Here is a 21,352-nt window from a genome sequence, read left to right as displayed (position 1 = left end):
AAATATGGGATGAATAAATAAACTTACACAATTATATACATAAATACGAATGAACAATCTACAATCCACATTACATTGTATTCGATTGGCAGACGTTTTTGTTTTTTTCAAACCATCGGACAGTTGGACAGTTGGTCCACTGGGGAGGACCATGTGACTGACAGCGCTGAGAAAAGCTAGTAAGTGAACCTTGAGCAGCTGGGGGACCAAAACTATCACGATTTAAATTAAATTTCTAGGCTTTTAATTTGAATGCTAAGCCTTCTAACTTCCTGTCACGTCCCGGGTCACTTCACGGAGCGTTCAGACAGACGGCAGCTCTCGCGTGCTGTCGATGCCAGAAAATTCCTTTGGCTCCACACAAAGATCGTGTCTGAGGAATGCGATGACTTACTCGTGACTTGAACATGACAACATCCGGTCAGCAGCCAGCCAGACTGATTTTTCAGCGCTTAATCACAACAGAAAATACAAGTGACACATTAGAAGACAAATTTATAAAAAATGAATAAATCGACTATAGGATGCATCAGTAATTAGTTATATACATATATGTATTTTTATATAATTTTTTCATCTTATAGAATTATTTTAAATTAAATGTAAAATAAATACAAATTTGAATGGATTTTAAAATAAATTAGAATGCGTTTTAATTCATATTATTTGTTGTTACATGTCTTCTTAAAATATTCCATTTCATAATTTCCATTTAAGCTTTGCTCTTTAAAGTTTCACCCTCACTTTAATTCAAATATGCCTCTAATAAGAGGATTCTCTTTGTGCTACCCTTCAGGTAGCTCAGGTGCTTTGTTACTGGTGACCCTTGTGACCTTTAGCACCACCTGTAGTTCAAACTTTCCACAGAGGCACAAGAAATATCTAAATCAAATGGGCAGATTGCCGTGAAACGTGCTGCTGCCCTGAAGGTGGACCCTTTAGATCTACGACTTCATGACCTTTCCCCCAGCGCCACCCTCGGGACAAACTGAATAATGATAGTTCACCCAGCATCTATATCTAAGTTACTGTTGTGGTGCTTGTTCATATATACTAGATTCCACATTATAACTTATGGTATATGGCTCACATCACAGTGAATGATGTGAGTTTGTTCATTTTCATAACTGCACACAATCAAACCTTTTAATACAATATTTGTAAGTCTTTGACTTATGTGTCTATATGAGGATTTCCAACTTAAATCTGCAGGTTAGATATTGCAGAGGTATTAGCTCAAATATCAGCTTTTGAAAACTTCAATCAATACAGAAATCTGTATATAAATAAAGATAAATGACAATTATTTAACAATGATTTATACTGAAACATTGACAAAAAGAAGAAACAAACATGATTAATTTAGACAAATTCAAGGAACAAGTTACATGTGTTACAGACAGATGAAGCCTTTTTATAACAGAAATAAAGGTTTGGTTGTAGAGAATGTGCCTGTATATGGTATATTAAAGATGTAAATACATTTACAGAATAAACTACTGAGTGGGTCATCTTCCTAACTGGCCGTCTTTGCACTGAAGTCTGCCAGCAGGGGCGCTAGTGAGGTATCCGTTTCCGGATGACCCGGATTCATAACAACAGCTGGAAACGGCTAACTAGCCAACGGAGTTATTCAGGCTGCTACTTTTGTTTATTATTCACGGTTACCGTCCGTTTACCGCGGCGGGGCGTTTCACCGGCGGCAGAACGGAATGATAGCTGGACACTAACGCACCGAGAGACGACATGAAGACGGTTACTCTGCGTTCAGGCTGAAGTTTGTTACTGTTAGCAGCCGTAGCAGCATCACTGGAACCGTCGACTGCTGGCTAGCCTGCTAAAGCAACAACAACAACAACAACAACATCATCATCAACGGTCCTGTCAACAGCAGCAGAAGCCACATCAGCTGCTGGTAACAATGAATATACAACATCGTTTAATTGTTTTAACCTTGGACATTAATGGTTTGGTGTTGCTAACGTAAATGGTTTCGGCTAATAACGGCCAGCTAGCATGCTAAATTAGCGCTGTCAAAGCGCTGCTTGTGTCGCTGAGTCATATGACTGCTCTTTCAGGAGCTGCATTAACTGAGGTGGGGGTCTGCTGTCATGGGTGTGAGAGGAGAGCCTGTCGGACATCCGTGTTTGCTCCACATCTGCTTTATTTTTGGGTGAAACGAAGGCCCGCCAGCTGTGAAATCCAGCTGTTTGGCTACATTAAAGACAAACTTGTCAACCACATTTAACATAGTTCTGTGAATCTGGGCAGACAGTCAGGGAAGTGATGGAGGCTTTAACCTGTTTCTTAATGGTGGAGTTCAACCTCAGTTTAATAGTTTGATATGAACTATATGGCCAAAAGTAAGCGGACAGCCCTGGCTACATACTGAAGTGTGCTTCTTCCTGCTTCTTCCACCATCTTAATTTCTGCTTGTGTAGCTCTCGTCAAGACCGTAGATTACACAAAACCCTTTTCTATGTTCTACTGCAGGAACTTAACAACCTGTAATCTGGTTCTTCCCATAACCAGATCGATGGGAACAAACCAGAACCAGAGAAATTAGGTTACATTTCTTCAAGTTCCTGTAGTGAAAGGTCAAATAGTGATCTATAAGTATATTAAACAGATTTTTATTGTGACTTTTCCACAGACGTGTGTTGAGGCGTGATGGGGAACCAGCTGGCGGGGATCGCCCCCTCGCAGATCCTGTCTGTGGACAGCTACTTCTCAGACATCCACGACCATGAGTACGATAAGAGTCTGGGCAGCACCCGCTTCTTCAAGGTGGCCCGGGCCAAACACCGGGAGGGCCTGGTGGTGGTCAAAGTCTTTGCCATCCAGGACCCTTCGCTGCCTCTGACCAGCTACAAACAGGAGCTGGAGGAGCTGAAGATCAGACTGCACTCCTGCCAGAACTGCCTGCCCTTCCAGAAAACTTCCCTGACGGAGAAAGCCGCCATCTTATTTCGTCAGTACGTCCGGGACAACCTGTACGACCGCATCAGCACCCGGCCCTTCCTCAACAACGTGGAGAAGCGGTGGCTGGCCTTCCAGATCCTCAACGCCGTCGACCAGGCGCACAAAGCCGGCGTCCGCCACGGCGACATTAAGACGGAGAACGTGATGGTGACCAGCTGGAACTGGGTGCTGCTCACCGACTTCGCCAGCTTCAAGCCCACGTACCTGCCGGAGGACAACCCCGCCGACTTCAACTACTTCTTCGACACATCCAGGCGGAGAACGTGCTACATCGCACCAGAGAGGTTCGTGGATGGAAGCATGTTTACCACAGAGAGCGACCAGAATACGCCGCTGGTGGATCTGACTAATAACAACCAGAGGAGCAGAGGGGAGCTCAAACAGGCCATGGACATCTTCTCTGCAGGTAGAGACACGTGGAGATAAAAAGTCTGAAGTAGAGTCCCTCTAAACTTTGGTGGCTCTGCATCATCAGACCAATAGAAAATGCATCACAGCTGAAACCATCAGCAGCACTCATCTGATTGGCTGAGTGTTGTTCATATACTCCTGATCAGCTGGAAACACGATGACCACAGACCCATTTTTACTGCAGCTGCACAGAAGTTGATTTAAAGCTGAAAACCACCTTAAGCATTTTCTAAATATGCAACAAAAGACTACAAACAATCTCACACGACACACATTAAACTATTAAACATTCAATTGTACGACAGATTTCTAGCGAACTTATTTTAATAATAAATCTTACGTATGTAAGTGACCTAAAGCTGACTCAAATCTACACATCTTTGTGTGTTTGTGTTTTCAGGCTGTGTGATAGCGGAGCTGTTCACAGAGGGCGTCCCTCTCTTCGATCTGTCCCAGCTGCTGGCGTATCGTAAAGGACACTTCCAGACAGAGCAGGTCCTCATGAAGATCGAGGACCGGAGCATCCGGGAGCTGGTAATGATCCCTGTTTTCAGAAGTCAACACCCTCTGTTCTGATAATGGTTTGATCTCTGATACAAACTGCTTTCTACTACTGAAGGGCCCCTTTTCACCAAAACATATGTTCAGGGAGATAAACAACATAAACTTCATCACAAATGAGCTCATATTTGCATACAGTGTTCTGTCGTGGTATCTGTCATTTTATATCACAGTATATATCATGACGACAGACATCTGAGGCTGAAACTCAGCAATATTTGATACGATAAAGATTATGATTATTGGCTTAACATTTTGATAAGAATCCATAATGTGTGGTTTTTAAAGAACAGTGACTCAGATCTGTTTGGGACATTTTATAGAGTAACAAGAAAGTAGTCAGCGCTCTCTGGTGGACAAACTCTGTAACTGACACACTGTTTCTTCATCTTTGACGTTTCTTCTTGTTACTGATCAGTCAGTACGTCTGTGATATGTTCATATCAGCTGATCTAAGGTCAGACTCTAATCACGATGTAGCCAATTGTCTGAAAATTAAATTGGGATCCTAAAATAAACAGATGGTCATGTCAGTTCTTTTAGAATAAGTGAATCAAATTTCTGACAAATGAAGGCAGCTCTCTAAATCTAATATTTCCCTCAGACAGTCCCACTGCTTGATGTACAGTATGGCCTACAGTTACGATGGTGCATTCCGGCTCACTGTCATAGCTTCGTTACCGAAATATGTTTCAAGTGAAGTGAAAGCAGTCTCTAGTGTAACAAACACGTCTTGCTCTCTGACAGTAGTTAACTCTCTCTCAGGTCGCTCAGATGGTGCAGAGAGAGCCGGAGAAGCGTCTGACAGCAGAGGAGTACCTGAAGCAGCAGAGAGGGAAAGCCTTCCCCGACATCTTCTACACCTTCCTGCAGCCGTACATGGCTCAGTTCGCCAAAGAGACCTTCCAGTCCGCAGATGAGCGGGTGCTCGTCATCCGCAAAGACCTCGACAACATCCTGCACAACCTGCGTGGAGGTGAGAGGGAGCGTATCTGAGCTCTTAGGCGTTCTGATGATTACACAATGAAAACCCTTCTCTTCAGAGTTTGCCGTTTCCCCTGCAGGCTCTTCTTCCTCCTCTTCGTCTCAGGAAGTCGGCGATGGCGTGCTGAGCTCCAGGGAGGAGCAGGGCCTCATCGTCCTGGTGTCCGTCATCACCTCCTGCCTGCAGACGCTGCACTCCTGCGACTCCAAGCTGGCGGCGTTGGAGCTCATCCTCCACTTGGCTCCGCGGCTCGGCGTCGACATCCTGCTCGACCGCATCACGCCGTACCTGCTGCACTTCTGCAACGACCCCGTGCCTCGCGTGCGCGCTCAGGCCGTGCGCACTCTGACCAAAGTGCTGGCGCTGGTGAAGGAGGTGCCGAGGAACGACGTCAACATCTACCCCGAGTACATCCTGCCGGGCATCGCCCACCTGGCCCAGGACGACGCCACCATCGTCAGGCTGGCGTACGCAGGTCAGTGGGTTTCAATAAAGTGTCCACTCTAAGAGAAAGCTCCGCTTACAGACATGTATTTTAAATGCTGGTGAACATTTACAACAATACAAACTATATCAGGCTTCATTTACAGGAAATGTGCACATGTTTGAATATTCAGAAGAAATGATTTCAGGGTTCCTCCAGAATATCGTTTAGCGGCGGTTGTACATCAAGTGAGTTTTCCCCCGACATTATGATGTTTAACTGTTTTTATTAACTACCACAAATACAACGTATGCTGCGTTCAATCCGTGTCTGTCACGCCCCGAGTTTAACAGATCCTGATGGGGTCTCATGTTGTGATCAGTTTATTTACTACATAATGAAGCAGTGGGTCCCCAGCTGGGAATCTGAGGGCTAACAGGTTGATTAACAGCGAGGTAAAACTTTACGGCTTCACAAAATGAGATCTATTTGTTCAGATTTTCTTCTCATCTTACTGGATAATTGTCTTCGGCCCCAACTGGTAGACAAATGCAACTGGTGTCAAGAGGTCGTTTTAAGGAGTCCACAGCTCCAAATGTTGGGGTCCACTGGTCTAAACAGTATATGTTGGATGATAAGTAACAAGAAATGTCTAAACAAAAAGGCCAAAGATGAATTTAGAAACTGTGTCTCCATCACGTAGTTTGTTCATTAGAGCGCACCGACAGCTTTATTTTTACACTGTAAAATACTCGGCACACATCCTAGAAATGTTTGTGTATTTTACATGTATAACGTCAGCTGATACATGTCGATTTTTAAGACTTTATTAACTTTGTCCATGTGTTTTGGGTGATGTTTAGAGAACATAGCTCATCTGGCAGAGAGCGCGCTGCGTTTCCTGGAGTTGGTTCAGGAAAACAACGTGAACACAGAGCAGGACCTGAGCGGTGAGGACACCGAAGAAATACTCCACCCCAACGAAAACTACGACTCAGGTACAGAAACACACACCGGCTGACAGTCTCGCTGTAAGTAAGTAACTGTTTACCTCAGTTACCAACACGCTGCACGTTTCACGTTCAGAGCTGCAGGCGCTGCACGAGATGGTGCAGCAGAAGGTGGTGACGCTGCTGAGCGACTCGGAGAACATCGTCAAACAGTCGCTGATGGAGAACGGCATCACGCGCCTCTGCGTCTTCTTTGGCCGGCAGAAAGCCAACGACGTGCTGCTGTCTCACATGATCACCTTCCTCAACGACAAGAACGACTGGCATCTGCGAGGAGCCTTCTTCGACAGCATCGTGGGTGAGAAATCCTGACACGAGGGTGGTTTCACTGGAGATATTTAAAGCAGCTATAATGGATACTTGTATGTCCTGTCACTCTCCCTGAAGGTGTGGCAGCGTACGTTGGCTGGCAGAGCTCCTCCATCCTGAAGCCTCTCCTCCAGCAGGGTCTGAGTGACACCGAGGAGTTCGTCATCTATAAAGCTCTGAACGCTCTCACCTGCATGTGCCAGCTGGGTCTGCTGCAGAAACCTCATATCTACGAGTTCGTCAGTGACATTGGTAAGATCAGAGAGTGACGTTATTGTATCTACGAGTCAGTCTGTCTGTCTGTGGGTCCAGACTGAGATCTCTTGACGGCTATTGGTTGACGTTTCGTCCAGACATTCATGTTCCCGTCAGGAGGAATTCAGGTCCAAATGTCCTCTTGTCCAACATCTCAGTTCACAACAAAATATCTGAAAAACGAATGACTTTAAACATCAGCATATCCAGTTTAAACAGCAACTTAAACTGCTGATTGATTATCAAAACTGTTGCCGATTAATTTTCTGTAGACGGACTAATGGATTTATCCAGTGATTGTTTTCAGTGCTACGTAGGACAGGTGGTGTGTCCTTGGTTCAGTCTCTCTGAGAACCTACTGAGGAGTTTATGTTCTACAGATATTTTCTTCAGACGTTAATATAATATATATATTATATATATATATAATATAATGTTTTTATTTGACTACTTTTAGGTCAATAAATAAGGGAAGGGTTCAGTATTTCTCCTCCCGTTTATTCCTGCTTATGTGGCATTTAGACCTCATTCCTGGTGAACTTGGACTCATGATCACACTGTTGGTAAAACCCTGACTGGGACTCTGACCAATGAAACTACAGGTACACCTGTCCTGTATGATATATATTAACCTCTCAGATACTCTGTTGTCCTTTATGAACCCGTCTAACACTAAATCACCACTAGTTACTTTCAGACATGCGGCACGAGTGCTTTCACTAAACTGGACCGTGTCGTTTGTCCTCTCTGGCTTGCCGTAGCTCCGTTCCTGTGTCACCCCAATCTGTGGATCCGTTACGGGGCGGTGGGCTTCATCACCGTCATCGCACAGCACCTCAACGTGGCTGACGTCTACTGCAAACTGATGCCCCACCTCAACCCCTTCATCACCCAGCCCATCATCCAGGTGAGTCCTCATCCTCATCATCCTCACACGTCCTCCATCGTCTTCACAGCACACTTTCTTTTGTGTCTCATCTGACCGTCTTCGTCTCGGTCCTCCTCCCCCTGCCCCCCCCCTCCCCGTCAGATCGATAAGGAGCTGGTCCTGCTGAGTGTGCTGAAGGAGCCGGTCAGTCGCTCCATCTTCGACTACGCCCTTCGCTCCAAAGACATCGCCAGCCTCTTCCGCCACCTGCTGCTTCGACAGAAGAAGCGAGCGGGATCTATCCCAGAATGCCCCACTCCTGAGGACCCGGCCATCGCACAGCTCCTCAAGAAGCTGCTCTCACAGGTCAGAACTGTTAGTCATGACATGTTTTGGGGTTTTAAGGTGGGAAAGAAGTTGTGGAACAAGAGTGAATTTCACAGAAGGGTGACTTTGTTGGAATACAGCAGAACATATTAAATAACCATTTAGACGGTTCGGGGTAATTTGTGTCTCAGTTGTGGACAAACCAGCTGAGAACCTTGTTGGACCTTGTTTTCTCATGTTTGAAGAGTTGTTATCAGACTGAGTTTCTGTAATCAGTGAAGTGGCTGCTGCTGGCAGTGTGTTCAGGAACTCCCCTCAGCTGCTGAATAAGCTGTTCAGGTCAACGCAGCGAGTTACTGATCCAACAGTAAATCTGCAGTAAATCACCGGTCTGTTTTCTGTGGTCCAGTGCAGTTAATCAGCAACAGAGAAAGACCATAAAGGGTCAGAGAAATGTGGAAGTGTGGTGTAACTAAATAAAAAGATAATGTCGGGATGAAAGAATGACACTCGTTTCAAACTCTCACCACAAAATGTTTGTAATCTTTTTAACTGTGCGCTGTTTCTGACTGAGCTCAAAATAACACATTTCCTGTTTCTCTAACTTTCAAATGAAGTTTTAGTTGGACAAAAGCCAACATGTGGGACGTCTAACATTACCACCCATTACATGACCCTCTCAACCAAAAACAGAAAGGGTCAGTTCACACCAATCAGCCTCTGAAATGTTCTCATTTGTCATTCAGAGCTTTCTTTAGAAGAAACGTCCAAATAAAACACTTCATGAAAACATGAAAAAAGGAGGAGTTCTGGTGAGCTGAACCTTTTTCTTGTTTGTCGCATTTCTTCCTTTATTGGACAGTTTCACAGAAGAGAAAGAGAGAGCAGTCGACAAAGGTTTGACGCTGTGATTATATCCCTCTGAGACGCCTGAGATCATGTTTGTTCTGCCCCCAGTTTAACTCCTCACTGTGCTGCAGTGATGATCTGAGGTGCAGCAGACTTTCAAGCAGAGGGGGGCAGTGAAACACTGTCGACGCCTGTTCTTCATTTATCATCCAAGCAGATCGCACACACTGTGAACTTTGTTGTTCTGGAGTCGTGAGTTACCTGAAACGGCTCCATACGGCCGGGTGACAGGGTGCTGGGGGGGGGGGGGGGGGGGGGGGGGGGGGTCTGTGTGTGTGTGTGTGTGTGTCTGTGTCTGTGTGTGTGTGTGTGTGTGTGTGTCTCTGTCTGTCTGTCTGTGTGTGTGTGTGTGTATGTGTGTGTGTGTGTGTGTGTGTGTGTGTCTCTGTCTCTGTCTGTGTGTGTGTCTGTCTGTGTGTGTGTGTGTGTCTCTGTCTGTCTGTCTGTGTGTGTGTGTGTGTCTCTGTCTGTGTGTGTGTGTGTGTGTGTGTGTGTGTGTGTGTGTGTCTCTGTCTGTGTGTGTGTGTGTGTGTGTGTGTGTGTGTCTCTGTCTGTGTGTAACAAAAGAAACGCCTCCCGCACAAAGAGGCAAAAGTGTGAGAACAGACAAAAACATTTGTGTTAAGTAGTGGAGGCCGTATGTCAGCTGATATCAGCTTATTGGTGTTACGTTCTGTCATTTAGCAGCAGCGTCACTGTTATTGTCCACCAGTGTTTTACAGTTTGACGTTTCAACTGTAAAATGTCCCGCTCGGTCTCTGAAGGGTCACAGTCCCAGACATGGACATGGATCTCGGCCAGGATATAGTCTCTGTTCTCACTTTTATTTAGCAGGTCAGATTTAAAACTTTTAGAAAAATGTCTTGTCTTTGACTGTCTTTAAATGTCCAAATGTTTAGAGAAGACACTTCCTATATCAAAATGCCACAAACGGAGATCATCGAGGTTAAACTAGCTGCTAATCATCACTTTCTGCACAGTAACATGTTAAATCGTGTCAAAGTGCTTTGAGCTGTAACTAAAAATGTTTGACTGTCTGGGAAGAAGACAAAGTCCTCGCGTCATAGACCCAGCAGTCACATTCAGGATGATGGAGCATCACTAGAGGGAGCCCTTGAGAAAGTAAATCTTTGTGTCTTTAGTGTTGAATCACTTTAAAAGTCCTCGTATGTTGTTAGTGCTGTATTTAGAAATCTACACTTTATTATACAAACACGTCTATCAGTGTTCTTGCGGGTGATCTTGATGTCGGACTGCTCGACAGATTTCACAGGAAGTCCTGTTTCAGTTTAGCTTCTTTGATTCTGGAAATGAGAAGTGAAATAAATAAACACCGCCAGAGAAAATGTAAACATACTGAAGGCAGAAATGAAGGAGGTCAAGCTGAGGGAGGAGAGTCAGTAACAGGAAGAAGTTTTATTTAAATACTGAAAGTTAGAGGTAAAAGAGTCAAGTTTACAGTGTGTGTGTGTGTGTGTGTGTGTGTGGGTGTGGGTGGCATTAGATGTTCACAGTTGGTTTTAATATATTTGATTGCATGAATTAATTTGGTGAATAGAAAATGCTGAATTTTTTCTTTTTACATAACATAACGTGTAGTGACACACAGAGAAACATGTCAGCGCTTTATAAACCAGCGTAGTCCTCATGAGGCAGGAAGGTAGGATTGTAGGGTTGATTGGCAGATCGTCTGATCACATCTGAAACCGTTCTGAAGGCAGAATCAGAGGCCCTGTGGAACCGGGTCTTAAGAAACAAAACTGGAGGTCCTTTTCTTGATTATCACCTTTATTTTAACGGCATTTGATGACTTTATTTCAACATGTAACCGGTTCTACGGTTCTCTTGACTTCACTTTAATCAAAAGTGAAATCCTTTGCTTACAGCGTTGCACGCATGTTTACAGGTGAGGCACCTTGTCACCTACAACCCGGATTCATTAGATCCCGGTCGACACCATTAGCACCTCTGAGTGTCAGCTCGTGTTGTTAGATGCTTTCCAACAATGAGACCGCTGAAAAAGTGAAGCAGCAGGTTTTTCTGAGGGAGGGGAGCACTCATGAGAAGGAGGAACAGAGGAGGAACCAGGGATTCAAACACATCCAAGTACTGTCAGACTCCCACGGACATTTTTCCATCAAGTGAACGTCCGCGGCCTCTGAAGAACCTCGAAGGAGTTCCTCAGAATTAAACCAGAAGGGCCAGAAGGTTCCTGTAGAACATCTGTAACAAGATTCATGAACCCTGGAGGCACTCCCACAAAACTCTGAGCAAAGCTGGAGGGACCTTTGTCTGCACAGGAACTCCAGTTCTGATGATACAGTAGATTTGACAGAGTTTTTTAGTGTGTTACACTGCTGACGCCAGAGCCTTTAGACGATAGTAGTTTTTGTAAACGCTCCATCTGGAAGGCAGAGTCTGTGTGGAGCTTAGTCTCTTAGTCTTCATGTTCTGAGGAAAAACCACATCTCTGTGAAACATTGTGAAACCACACAAATAGCTTTCACAGACCACAGACCAGGACCTTGTTTGTGTGACTTTGTTCAGAAATATCAGCTTTATTCACACATGGAGCTCAGATTAATGTTACCTACACAGCTGATACACATTTCTGCACAGAGAGTGTGTGTGTGTGTGTGTGTGTGTGTGTGTGTGTGTGTGTGTGTGTGTGTGTGTGTGTGTGTGTGTGTGTGTGTGTGTTCTCACCGTGATGAAGGAACATGTCAGGCTTCTTCTAACACATTCACTGTTGGATGCCAAGAAGAAAAATGTAGAATGTCATGATTAAAACCCAGCGTGGTTACAGAGGTGGACTGTGAACCAGATCCTTCCCTGTGATAAACACACAGTGTGAACTCACTGTGGACCAAACTCCTCTGCGTTTCGTTGTCTTTGGACCGTTTGCTCCTGTTTGACGGCTCCGTCTTCTAGCCGTCCAGACCTCTGTGTTCACTCTGTCCTGTCTCGTGTCCTCGGCGGTGCAGGGGATGACCGAGGCGGAGGAGGACAAGCTGCTGGCGCTCAAAGACTTCATGCTGAAATCCAACAAGGCCAAAGCCAACATGGGCGAGCAGAGTCACCTGGGAGAGGCGGCCCAGACCGGAGTCATCGACCTGGCCACGCTCGGCATCACCGGCCGCCAGGTGGACCTGGTTAAACCCAAGGCCGAGGCCGAGGACAAGAGAGGTAATGAACTTCATGATGCAGTATTTATACACACCTTCATCGGCTTTGAGGTATTTTTGAGTTGATCCAAAGGGGTTTTCAAAAGGATGCATTCAGTTTAGGTTTATCTTGACTGACTTAGAGACTAATATGTTGATCAGCAGAGAGGAGTGAAGGGTTAAGTTTACGGTTTTAAACACATATTTAATGCTGCAAGTCTTCATTTATAACATGTTAAGACGTTCGGGGGGTCAGACAGAGTTTATAGACATGGATGGAAGTTTAATCAGGATCTGATCCACGAAATCTGGAGACAGGAAGCCAGCAGGCTGCTCAGGTCACGCAGGACCTGCTGATCCACTAACATCCGGTTCAAATGTGCAGCTTTGTGTTTCATTCAGAGGAGTTTTATATTATTTAGTCGTTACTTTCCTCTCTTTCAACTTGAAAGCTGCACGTCTGTAAGAAGGATTTTAAAAAAGAGCCCATCAGGGTGATTCAACCTCTATCACAGTCACAGTTTTGTGACTCCGTATGTTGAAATATGTCCAGTAAGATGAACTGTAGGCTCCTGGTTTCGTGGCAGTGGACCGGTGGTGCCGGCGGATATCGTCCTGTGTTCACTACGGTCGATTATTTTATAGAGTCGAGAGTAGATGTCTCTTATGTTATATTAAATATTCATATCTCTAGTTAACATAGAAGCAGTTTGTGAACGCAGCAGGTAACCAGAGTGGCTCTGCTTCGTCTCTGTTTCATGCTCAGATGTTGTTTTTATTCATTTCAGAGTCCATCGCTGCAGCATCTGGTACATTATTTTGCGCATGTTTGCTGTGAAAGTAACAAACATGAAGTAATGATAGTTATGTTGAACACGATGTTTTTCACGTTGTTCCCTCCTCATGTCTCACAGAATCTTTCAGACATTTAAAGCTTGAACTATGCATCATTACTTTGAAGAGAAAGAAAGAACATGGGCTCCATAATGAGGCCCTTCCTCCAGTGAGGAAGGCATTGTTTGAAAGCCTCATTATGGGCCCCCCCCCCCCCATGGTCGCTATAAAGGCCTACCTCAAACTAAAGTCATGGAAAAGTTTTGAAAAGGTGTGGGAACCCTGTTAAAATACCTTCTTCCATGTTGTTGCGTCGTCTTCCTGCTTCTGATCTGCCGTCTTAAAATGCGTTGAACTATAAAGGAAGGAATTTTCCCTTTAATGGTTTTTTTCTGACTTACCTGGTGCTCGTGTGAAAAAGTCCCCTCCAGTCAGGTGTGACAGGTGTCGGGTCGACCTCCTGTCGTCTAAACGTTTCAAACCACAGAAGACATTTCTCATCTCAGAGCTGTTTCATGTGGCCTTTAAAGTCCCACTTGTCCCCTAAATAAAATTAATTGAATTCTGTTTGACTGACATTTGCATCCTCATGGTGTGGCTTGTTTTCCTGATTTCAATAATTGCGAACCCATATGTAACTCGTTCTTTCTGTCTAATCAACAATGATATTTTAGACTTCCTTCCAGGAGAAATGTCCTCCAGGGTTAACATGTCTTTATTCAGCAGTTAAGACAAAGACAAAGCTTGTTAGTGACGTCTTTAAAGTCGAGATAAGCCCAGTATTCGTTGTCAAAGCTTCTGCAGAGCCGGCACATTGTAAACGTTACCGTCTCCTGCCGGTTGGGCGTAAATCTCCGGTCGTTGTATCTCCAGGACCAGAACCACATCTGACTCTGTGCTCCAGATGTTTTACTGTAAGTCAGCAGAGTAAATGACGGCCATCTGCAGCCACACTCCCCTCTCTCATCTCCCACATGAATCACTTTCTCTCTGCGTTCTCCAAATACCTGACAGGCCTCAGATTCCCTCCACGCTGCACAAAGTGTTCATCTGATGAGTCTCTTCAGTCCTGGAACTGTATTTTTGTTAAAATGTGATATTTTGGCGAGGAATGAATTCCCTCGTTGTTTTACATCTGCACAGATGTCACGTTTATAATGAACGAACAGAAACGAGAGACTGCATCTCAAACAATGTGATCATTTTCTGCCTTTCCAGTTTCCATCTTCACAGTCTGCGACATGCTTCAGTCCAGAGTGTAATTAAAAATGACCACGACACCTGCTGAGCTGGTGGTGACACGTCTCTGAGAAACACTCAAACATTTACAGACATGTTCGCTGATTGAACGTCCTCTCTGAATGTCCCTGCAGCGAGGAAGCACACGAAGCAGGACTCCACCATGAACGAGGAGTGGAAGAGCATGTTCGGATCTCAGGAGCCGCCCTCCGCCCAGCCCGCCACGGTAACACCGCCTCTGGACACACACACAGTTATTGATGTTTACAGTCAGCAGGTGCGTCTGGGACTGGTGCTGGCAGCCAGAGGCACCTTCACACCAGCACTGTCCACCGGAAGGCTTTTATTACCATGAATGTCTTTCTTAGGCTCATGCTCAAAGCCTTTTTATTTAGAACTGTCTCCAGAAGGACAGTGTCTGATCCCACAGATCATCCTGATAAAGTAATACCAGAAGAATTAATAAAAGTTAATAATGTTCCTGCAGTAACAGTATAATCAGTAAATGTCCCCCTGTGTCTGTCCTCCTGTGTCTGTCCTCCTGTGTCTGTCCTGTGTCTGTCCCCCTGTGTCTGTGTCTGTCCTCCTGTGTCTGTCCTGTGTCTGTCCTCCTGTGTCTGTCCCCCTGTGTCTGTCCTCCTTACATATAGATTATAGACTCTGTCATTAGAGGATTATTCCTCCTCATTAATGTGAAGCCGGATGTTGCTGTTGGAGTTGGTTGAGGTTTATCAGCTAATGATTATTAGTTCATTGTGGATGGATCCAGTTACGAGCTGCTGGCTTGGCTTCAGTCAGAGACTCGGCTGTAGTCTGAGTCTGGTTTCCACGTGAGATCTGCTTTCCATAGCGTAGAGCCGTTTTTACTTTGTTGGCGTGAAGCCGTGTGTTAAAGTTTCGAGGTGATCTGTTTTGTATTTGTTGGCGTGGTTACTACATGATGCCTTGTGGACGAGTTTACAACTTCCAAAGTGTTTGTTTTATTCTAGGAACTCACAGATTCTGACATATAAAAACAAATAGAATCTGGGGTTTGTGTTTCCAAGCTGAACGTGTAGATTGATCTGTTTGGATTTGAAACCGACGGTAACAACGCAACATTATTTATACATCAGAAACTTCTGGGAAGCTTTGAATTGAATTTGAAATTTGAAAGTAAAACCTGAAACTAAGTCATGTGTTAAAGTAACCGTGACGCACACGCTCTGACTTTCCCTCCATCAAGCGTCCCTCGGCTGGACTGGTTTGTTGTTTTAACACCTGCTTGTTGACCAGTCAGTGAAATAATGTTTGCAGGCTGCCGACGGGCCGGCGAGTCAGATCAGGAAGAGCGCCGTGGCCCCGGCGGTGCCCGTCCTGCAGTCGGTGGCGAGCGGCCCCGCCTACCAGCGCCGCATCAACACCTGCAAGGCGGAGCTGCAGCAGCTGGTGCAGCAGAAGAGGGAGCAGTGCAGCGCCGAGCGCATGGCCAAACAGATGATGGAGAGCGCCGAGTGGGAGAGTCGACCTCCTCCACCTGGTAACACACACACACACACACACACACACACACACACACACACTGTCCATTATCTTCAGCTTGACGTCCTGTGTGCATCACTTCACCATGTAACAGTGTTTACCTGTGTGGTCCCTGTGGATAGACTGTAACCGTGACAACGTGTCCGACAACAGGCTTATTTCATCACAGTCATTAGTCAGAAACTCTTCTTGTTTGTCTTCCTGGTTTATTTTTGTTTTACTGAATCTGTTAAACTCTAATCAGCTTCAACTTTCAACGTTTTAATTCACTGAAACTGATCGTTACAGCTGATATAAACTGTCACCAGTGATGTTTCTGTCCTGGTGAAAGTGTTTATAGATCTATATATAAAGACAAACTGGAGACGTCCTGTGGACATCACGTCCTTCTGTCTGCTGTCTCCCTCTCACCACTTCATCAGACTACACATTGGAAAAGTGCAGTTTTAACCAGCAGAGACTGAAGCAGCTGAAACTGTTGAAGAAGATCTCATCTCAGGCTGTAAATGTGTGTTTCAGGGTGGCACCCTAAAGGGCTGCTGGTCGCCCACCTCCATGAACACAAAGCTGCCGTGAACCGCATCAGAGTCTCAGACGAACACTCCATCTTTGCCACGGCGTCCAACGACGGCACCGTTAAAGTCTGGGACAGTCAGAAGATGGAGGGAAAGACCACGACCACCAGGTGAGGCTTTAAAACCACCGACAAGACCAGAGACCCGAGAGCCGGCGTTCAGCGCCACATCACTGAAACACCAACTGTGTTGTCACGTATTTGTACTTTATCGTCCGACCAGAACGGTCCAGATGTGTTACCTGCGTCTTGAGGCCGTACATGTATGTGAATGAATCCAGAATGGTTAACCTCAGTTTGAACACTGAGGGACTGGATGACCTCGGACCAGAGTTTTCTCTCTGTTCTCAGACATGTGAAGTCCAGCTTCAGACTGCGAGCTGTGAAAACGTCTTAACCGACCGCGTGTCACCTTCTTGGCCCTGTATGTTACCTGTATGTGTGTCCACGCTGTGTTCCTGCAGGTCGGTGTTGACTTACTCTCGTATCGGCGGTCACGTGAAGACGTTGACCTTCTGTCAGGGGTCACATTACTTAGCGGTGGCCTCAGACAACGGATCCATCCAGCTGCTGGCAGTCGAAGCAAATAAACCACCAAAATCCCCCAAAGTTCAGCCCTTCCAGACCAGGTAACGGAAACACATCCACAGGTAAAACCTTTGTACTGATGGAGGACACGTCTCATCCACCCTATGTGTCCCTCCTCTCAGGTCTCTGGACCTGCAGGAGGACGGCTGTGCGGTCGACATCCACCATTTTAACTCTGGAGCTCAGTCTGTGTTGGCGTACGCGACCGTCAACGGCTCGCTGGTCGGCTGGGACCTTCGCTCCAACTCCAACGCCTGGACGCTCCGCCACGACCTCCGCCTCGGACTCATCACCTCCTTCACCGTCGACATGCACCAGTGCTGGCTCTGCCTAGGTCTGTGTGTGTGTGGGCTTGTGTTGCTGTCTTTGTGAGGACCGACTTCAGTTTTAAACCATCGTAGTGAGGACATTTCTGCATTGTGAGGTCCTCACTACTCCAAAGGACTGTTTGAGGGTTCAGGTTAGGGTTAAAATGATGACCCTGTTCTTTTCACCTCCTGTAGTTTACCCTCCCAACATGGTGTGTCCCTCACAGGTACGAGCAGCGGTACCATGGCCTGCTGGGACATGCGGTTCCAGCTCCCCATCTCAAACCACTCCCACCCTGCTCGAGCACGAATCAGACGCCTGCTGATGCATCCGCTCTACCAATCATCTGTCATCGCAGGTGAGAGGACGGAGGCTGAGTGATCTCTGTCTGAATATTTAACATGTTTAATGTTATATAGTTAGTTTAGACTGAAGGACTGAAAGTGAAGAAAGATCATTTTAACCTCACTGAACCTGCCAGGACCCGAGTCCACATCCAGACAAAGTGAAGGGGGTCTCCTGTGTTTGAGTGTTCAGGTCTGTTCAGACAGCTGGACCCTTCAGCCCAGTCGTCTGTTTATCTGATAATCTGTCTGTCCGTCCGTCTGTCTGCCAGCCGTCCAGGGCAACAATGAAGTGTCGATGTGGGACATGGAGACCGGGGATCGCAAATTCACCCTGTGGGCGAGTTCTGCACCTCCACTCTCCGAGATGCAGGTGTGTGTGTGTGTGTGTGTGTGTGTGTGTGTGTGTGTGTGTGTGTGTGTGTGTGTGTGTGTGGCCTGAACAGATTGAACCCATTCATCATTTCCCTCCTGTAACAGTTAGAGACTAGCTGGTGAACATAGAGACACATTTAGAGTCATCATCTTCACACTTCCTGTTCCCTCGTCTCACAGTGGGTCTCTTGAATGGGTTTCCTGAAATAAGGTCTGCGGTTAACACAAGCTGAAGAGGTTTCTGTATGTTGTTCTACGACATAAAACACGTCAGTAGATATGTCACTCCTGGATTTTGAAGCTTTTATGTGTCTTAAAAAAGACGGTTGCTAACAAGCGGCTAAGTGAGACTACAGAGGTGTTGCGGACATTAAACTTCATGCCGAACGCAGAAAGGCCACTAAGAGTGTGTGTTTGTTTGTTTTGCAGCCGTCTCCTCACAGTGTTCATGGGATCTACTGCAGTCCTGCTGATGGGAACCCTCTGCTGCTGACTGCTGGATCTGACATGAGGATCAGGTCTGAACCAGTACAACGTCGCTGTAACACAAAACACCATCAGTGTTATAATCTGGAGGTTAAACGATTCTTTTCTTCTCGGATCAAAAACAACCAGAGTCAGACTTGATGAATAAATGAAGCTGTGAAAACATCAGATCTGTGTGCAGCGATGAGGAGGCTGTAACCTTCCTCACATGAACACATGAAACGAACATGTTTTCCATTTTCATTCATTCATTTTCTATTGGCCTTTTAACTGAGTTGGTGATTCTTCTTCCTGTTTCTGAGATAAAACCTGCTAAACGTTCCAGTCTGAAGCTCAGAGCTTTCATTTTAGATGCACCAAAGTCTGCAGGGCAGTCTGGTAGGAACCAGTTCCACAGTCATCCTGAGGCTTGAAATCCAAACCTGAGTGTTGCACATGACACAAACAAACGGTAAACGGACCCTCCATTAGTGAAGAAATGGTGTGAAGAGATGATTCGTTATTCTTCGAGAATCTAACCAGCAGCATCTGTGTTGTGAACGTGACGAACAGACGACTAAACAAACAGCACAGCTGCTCCTTTTCATAATCGCTTTGTTTACAACAACACAACTCCAGAGTTAGTGACTGAACCACACATTCATGTGAGAGGACAGAGACAGACGTCCTGATGCCACTGCAGCAACAAAACATGCTCGGAGAAATTCAGGAGAAATTCAAATGAAAAACACGAGGCTGAAAGCTGACGTGTGAATTATTAGAAGACCACGACCTTCAAAAGCAGCAGATGACAACAGCCAGCAGAGACTTCATCACTCAGCTGACCGAGAACCCTCAACCTGTTTTAAAGTAATACTGGTTGGTTGTGGTTTCAGGTTCTGGGATTTGGCGTATCCTGAGAGGTCTTACATCGTGGCGGGAGGAGCCAATGACTCGCTGCACTGTCCGTCTGTCCTCTACAGCAGGAAGATCATCGAAGGGACCGAAGTCGTACAGGTGGGTACGCACACAGGTACACACACAGGTACGCACACAGGTACACACACAGGTACACACTGGACAGGTACACACACAGGTACGCACACTGGACAGGTACGCACTGGACAGGTACGCACTGGACAGGTACTCGCACAGGTACACACTGGACAGGTACGCACACAGGTACGCACACAGGACAGGTACACACACAGGTGTACACACAGGACAGGTACACACAGGACAGGTACGCGCACAGGTACGCACACTGGACAGGTACACACACAGGTACGCACACTGGACAGGTACGCACACAGGTACGCACACAGGTACGCACACAGGACAGGTACACACACAGGTCCACACACAGGTACACACTGGACAGGTACGCACACAGGTACGCACACTGGACAGGTACACACACAGGTACGCACACTGGACAGGTACACACACAGGTGTACACACAGGACAGGTACTCACACAGGTACACACAGGACAGGTACTCACACAGGTGTACACACAGGACAGGTACTCACACAGGTACACACAGGACAGGTACTCACACAGGTGTACACACAGGACAGGTACTCACACAGGTACACACAGGACAGGTACTCACACAGGTGTACACACAGGACAGGTACTCACACAGGTATTAGTTGACATTTCTTACATATGAAGACGTATGTCTTATTTCCCAGCATGCCTCTGTGAGGGTGCGTGAGCTTACAAAGCTTGTCTCTGGTCTCTCTGCAGGAGATCCACAGTAAACAGAAGAGCGGCGTGGTGGAGGACTCGCCTCGCCGCGGCCCAGAATCCCTCCCTGTGGGACACCACGACATCATCACCGACGTCGCCACCTTTCAGACGACACAGGGCTTCATCGTCACCTCGTCCAGAGACGGCATCGTCAAAGTGTGGAAGTGAGAGGACACGTGTGTTTCTGACCTGTGACGCTTTGAGACAGGAAGTGACAACCTGTGAGCAGACGCCTCCGATGGCTCCTTCCAGTTTGAAAACCCTTTTTACTGCAGTTTAAGAACACGCGGTCCTGCTGGCTGCTTCTGATGTCACTTCCTGTTCCTCGGGGCGGGCCTCACGTTACTCATTTGTGCACTTAATATAGTTACTTTGAAGGATGTGACAGGTGACACGGGGTTGTGTTTAACAGCCAAACTCTATGAAATGAAAGGTGTACGTTTCTAAGCACAGATTAGCAATTTGACTGCATGAAGTTCTCAACTGGGAAACGATTTATCACATTTTCTCTCTGACACCTGTCAGTCTCTTTACAATCAGTATCTTGGTTTTGGGGAGCTGGTTCACACCAGTAAGTAACCAGTAATGAGGAGGTTAAATGGGAGAACTGGGCCAGATTACTGTGTGATTTGCATAAAATCAGTCTTGATAATGACCCACTTGGACCTGATCCTGGACTTGATTCAGCTTTCAGACGTGAAACTGTTTATTAGCAGGTGAATGTTTGAGCCCGAAACGAACCTTTACACACAGAAAGGCACTCTCCTCTTCTCTGTACAGACGCTATTTTAAATCTGAGTAATATAAAGTCTGATTTGAAAGTTTTTGTTGCTGCCGATGAAGCTTCTGATTCAGCATTTCAGTGTTTGTCCATCTGTTCAATAAAATCTGCTGCAAAAATCAGCTTCGTGTTATTTATTTCATTTTCAACCAACTCATGGAGCTAATGTTAGCTTATTAGCTAGCCAGCTACAGCTAACAACAGCTGCTAGTGACTCAGTGTTAGTTTCAGCAGCAAAATCAACAGAATCTGCTTCTGTCTGAAGTCAACAACCCAGGAGGGGGGGGGGGCGCCTCCCACACTGTAAAATATGCCAGAAAGCCCCCACGTCTTGTGTAACATGAAAAGAAGAAGGCTGGCAG

At 46.1% G+C, this 21,352-nt stretch overlaps 1 protein-coding gene across 1 annotated transcript; it reads left to right on the top strand.

Moving 5' to 3' along the window:
* The first annotated feature begins 1,696 nt into the window (after positions 1-1,696).
* On the top strand, positions 1,697-21,112 carry pik3r4 (phosphoinositide-3-kinase, regulatory subunit 4). Its single transcript, XM_070912221.1, is given in 21 exon segments — positions 1,697-1,915; positions 2,654-3,388; positions 3,794-3,927; positions 4,720-4,942; positions 5,049-5,414; positions 6,227-6,361; positions 6,450-6,671; positions 6,761-6,934; positions 7,699-7,844; positions 7,968-8,171; positions 12,026-12,227; positions 14,413-14,555; positions 15,554-15,797; positions 16,319-16,484; positions 16,838-17,002; positions 17,084-17,295; positions 17,497-17,628; positions 17,887-17,987; positions 18,419-18,507; positions 19,351-19,471; positions 20,207-21,112. Coding segments are annotated over 20 exon segments (4,068 nt in total). The 5' UTR covers positions 1,697-1,915; positions 2,654-2,670; the 3' UTR covers positions 20,378-21,112.
* The last annotated feature ends 240 nt before the right edge of the window (positions 21,113-21,352 follow it).

This window comes from Enoplosus armatus, chromosome 9 (assembly GCF_043641665.1).
Source record: "Enoplosus armatus isolate fEnoArm2 chromosome 9, fEnoArm2.hap1, whole genome shotgun sequence".
In the NCBI taxonomy this organism is placed as follows: Eukaryota; Metazoa; Chordata; class Actinopteri; order Centrarchiformes; family Enoplosidae; genus Enoplosus; species Enoplosus armatus.
The sequence above is the reverse complement of the archived record's forward strand: the minus strand, read 5'-3'. Positions and strand labels throughout refer to the sequence as shown.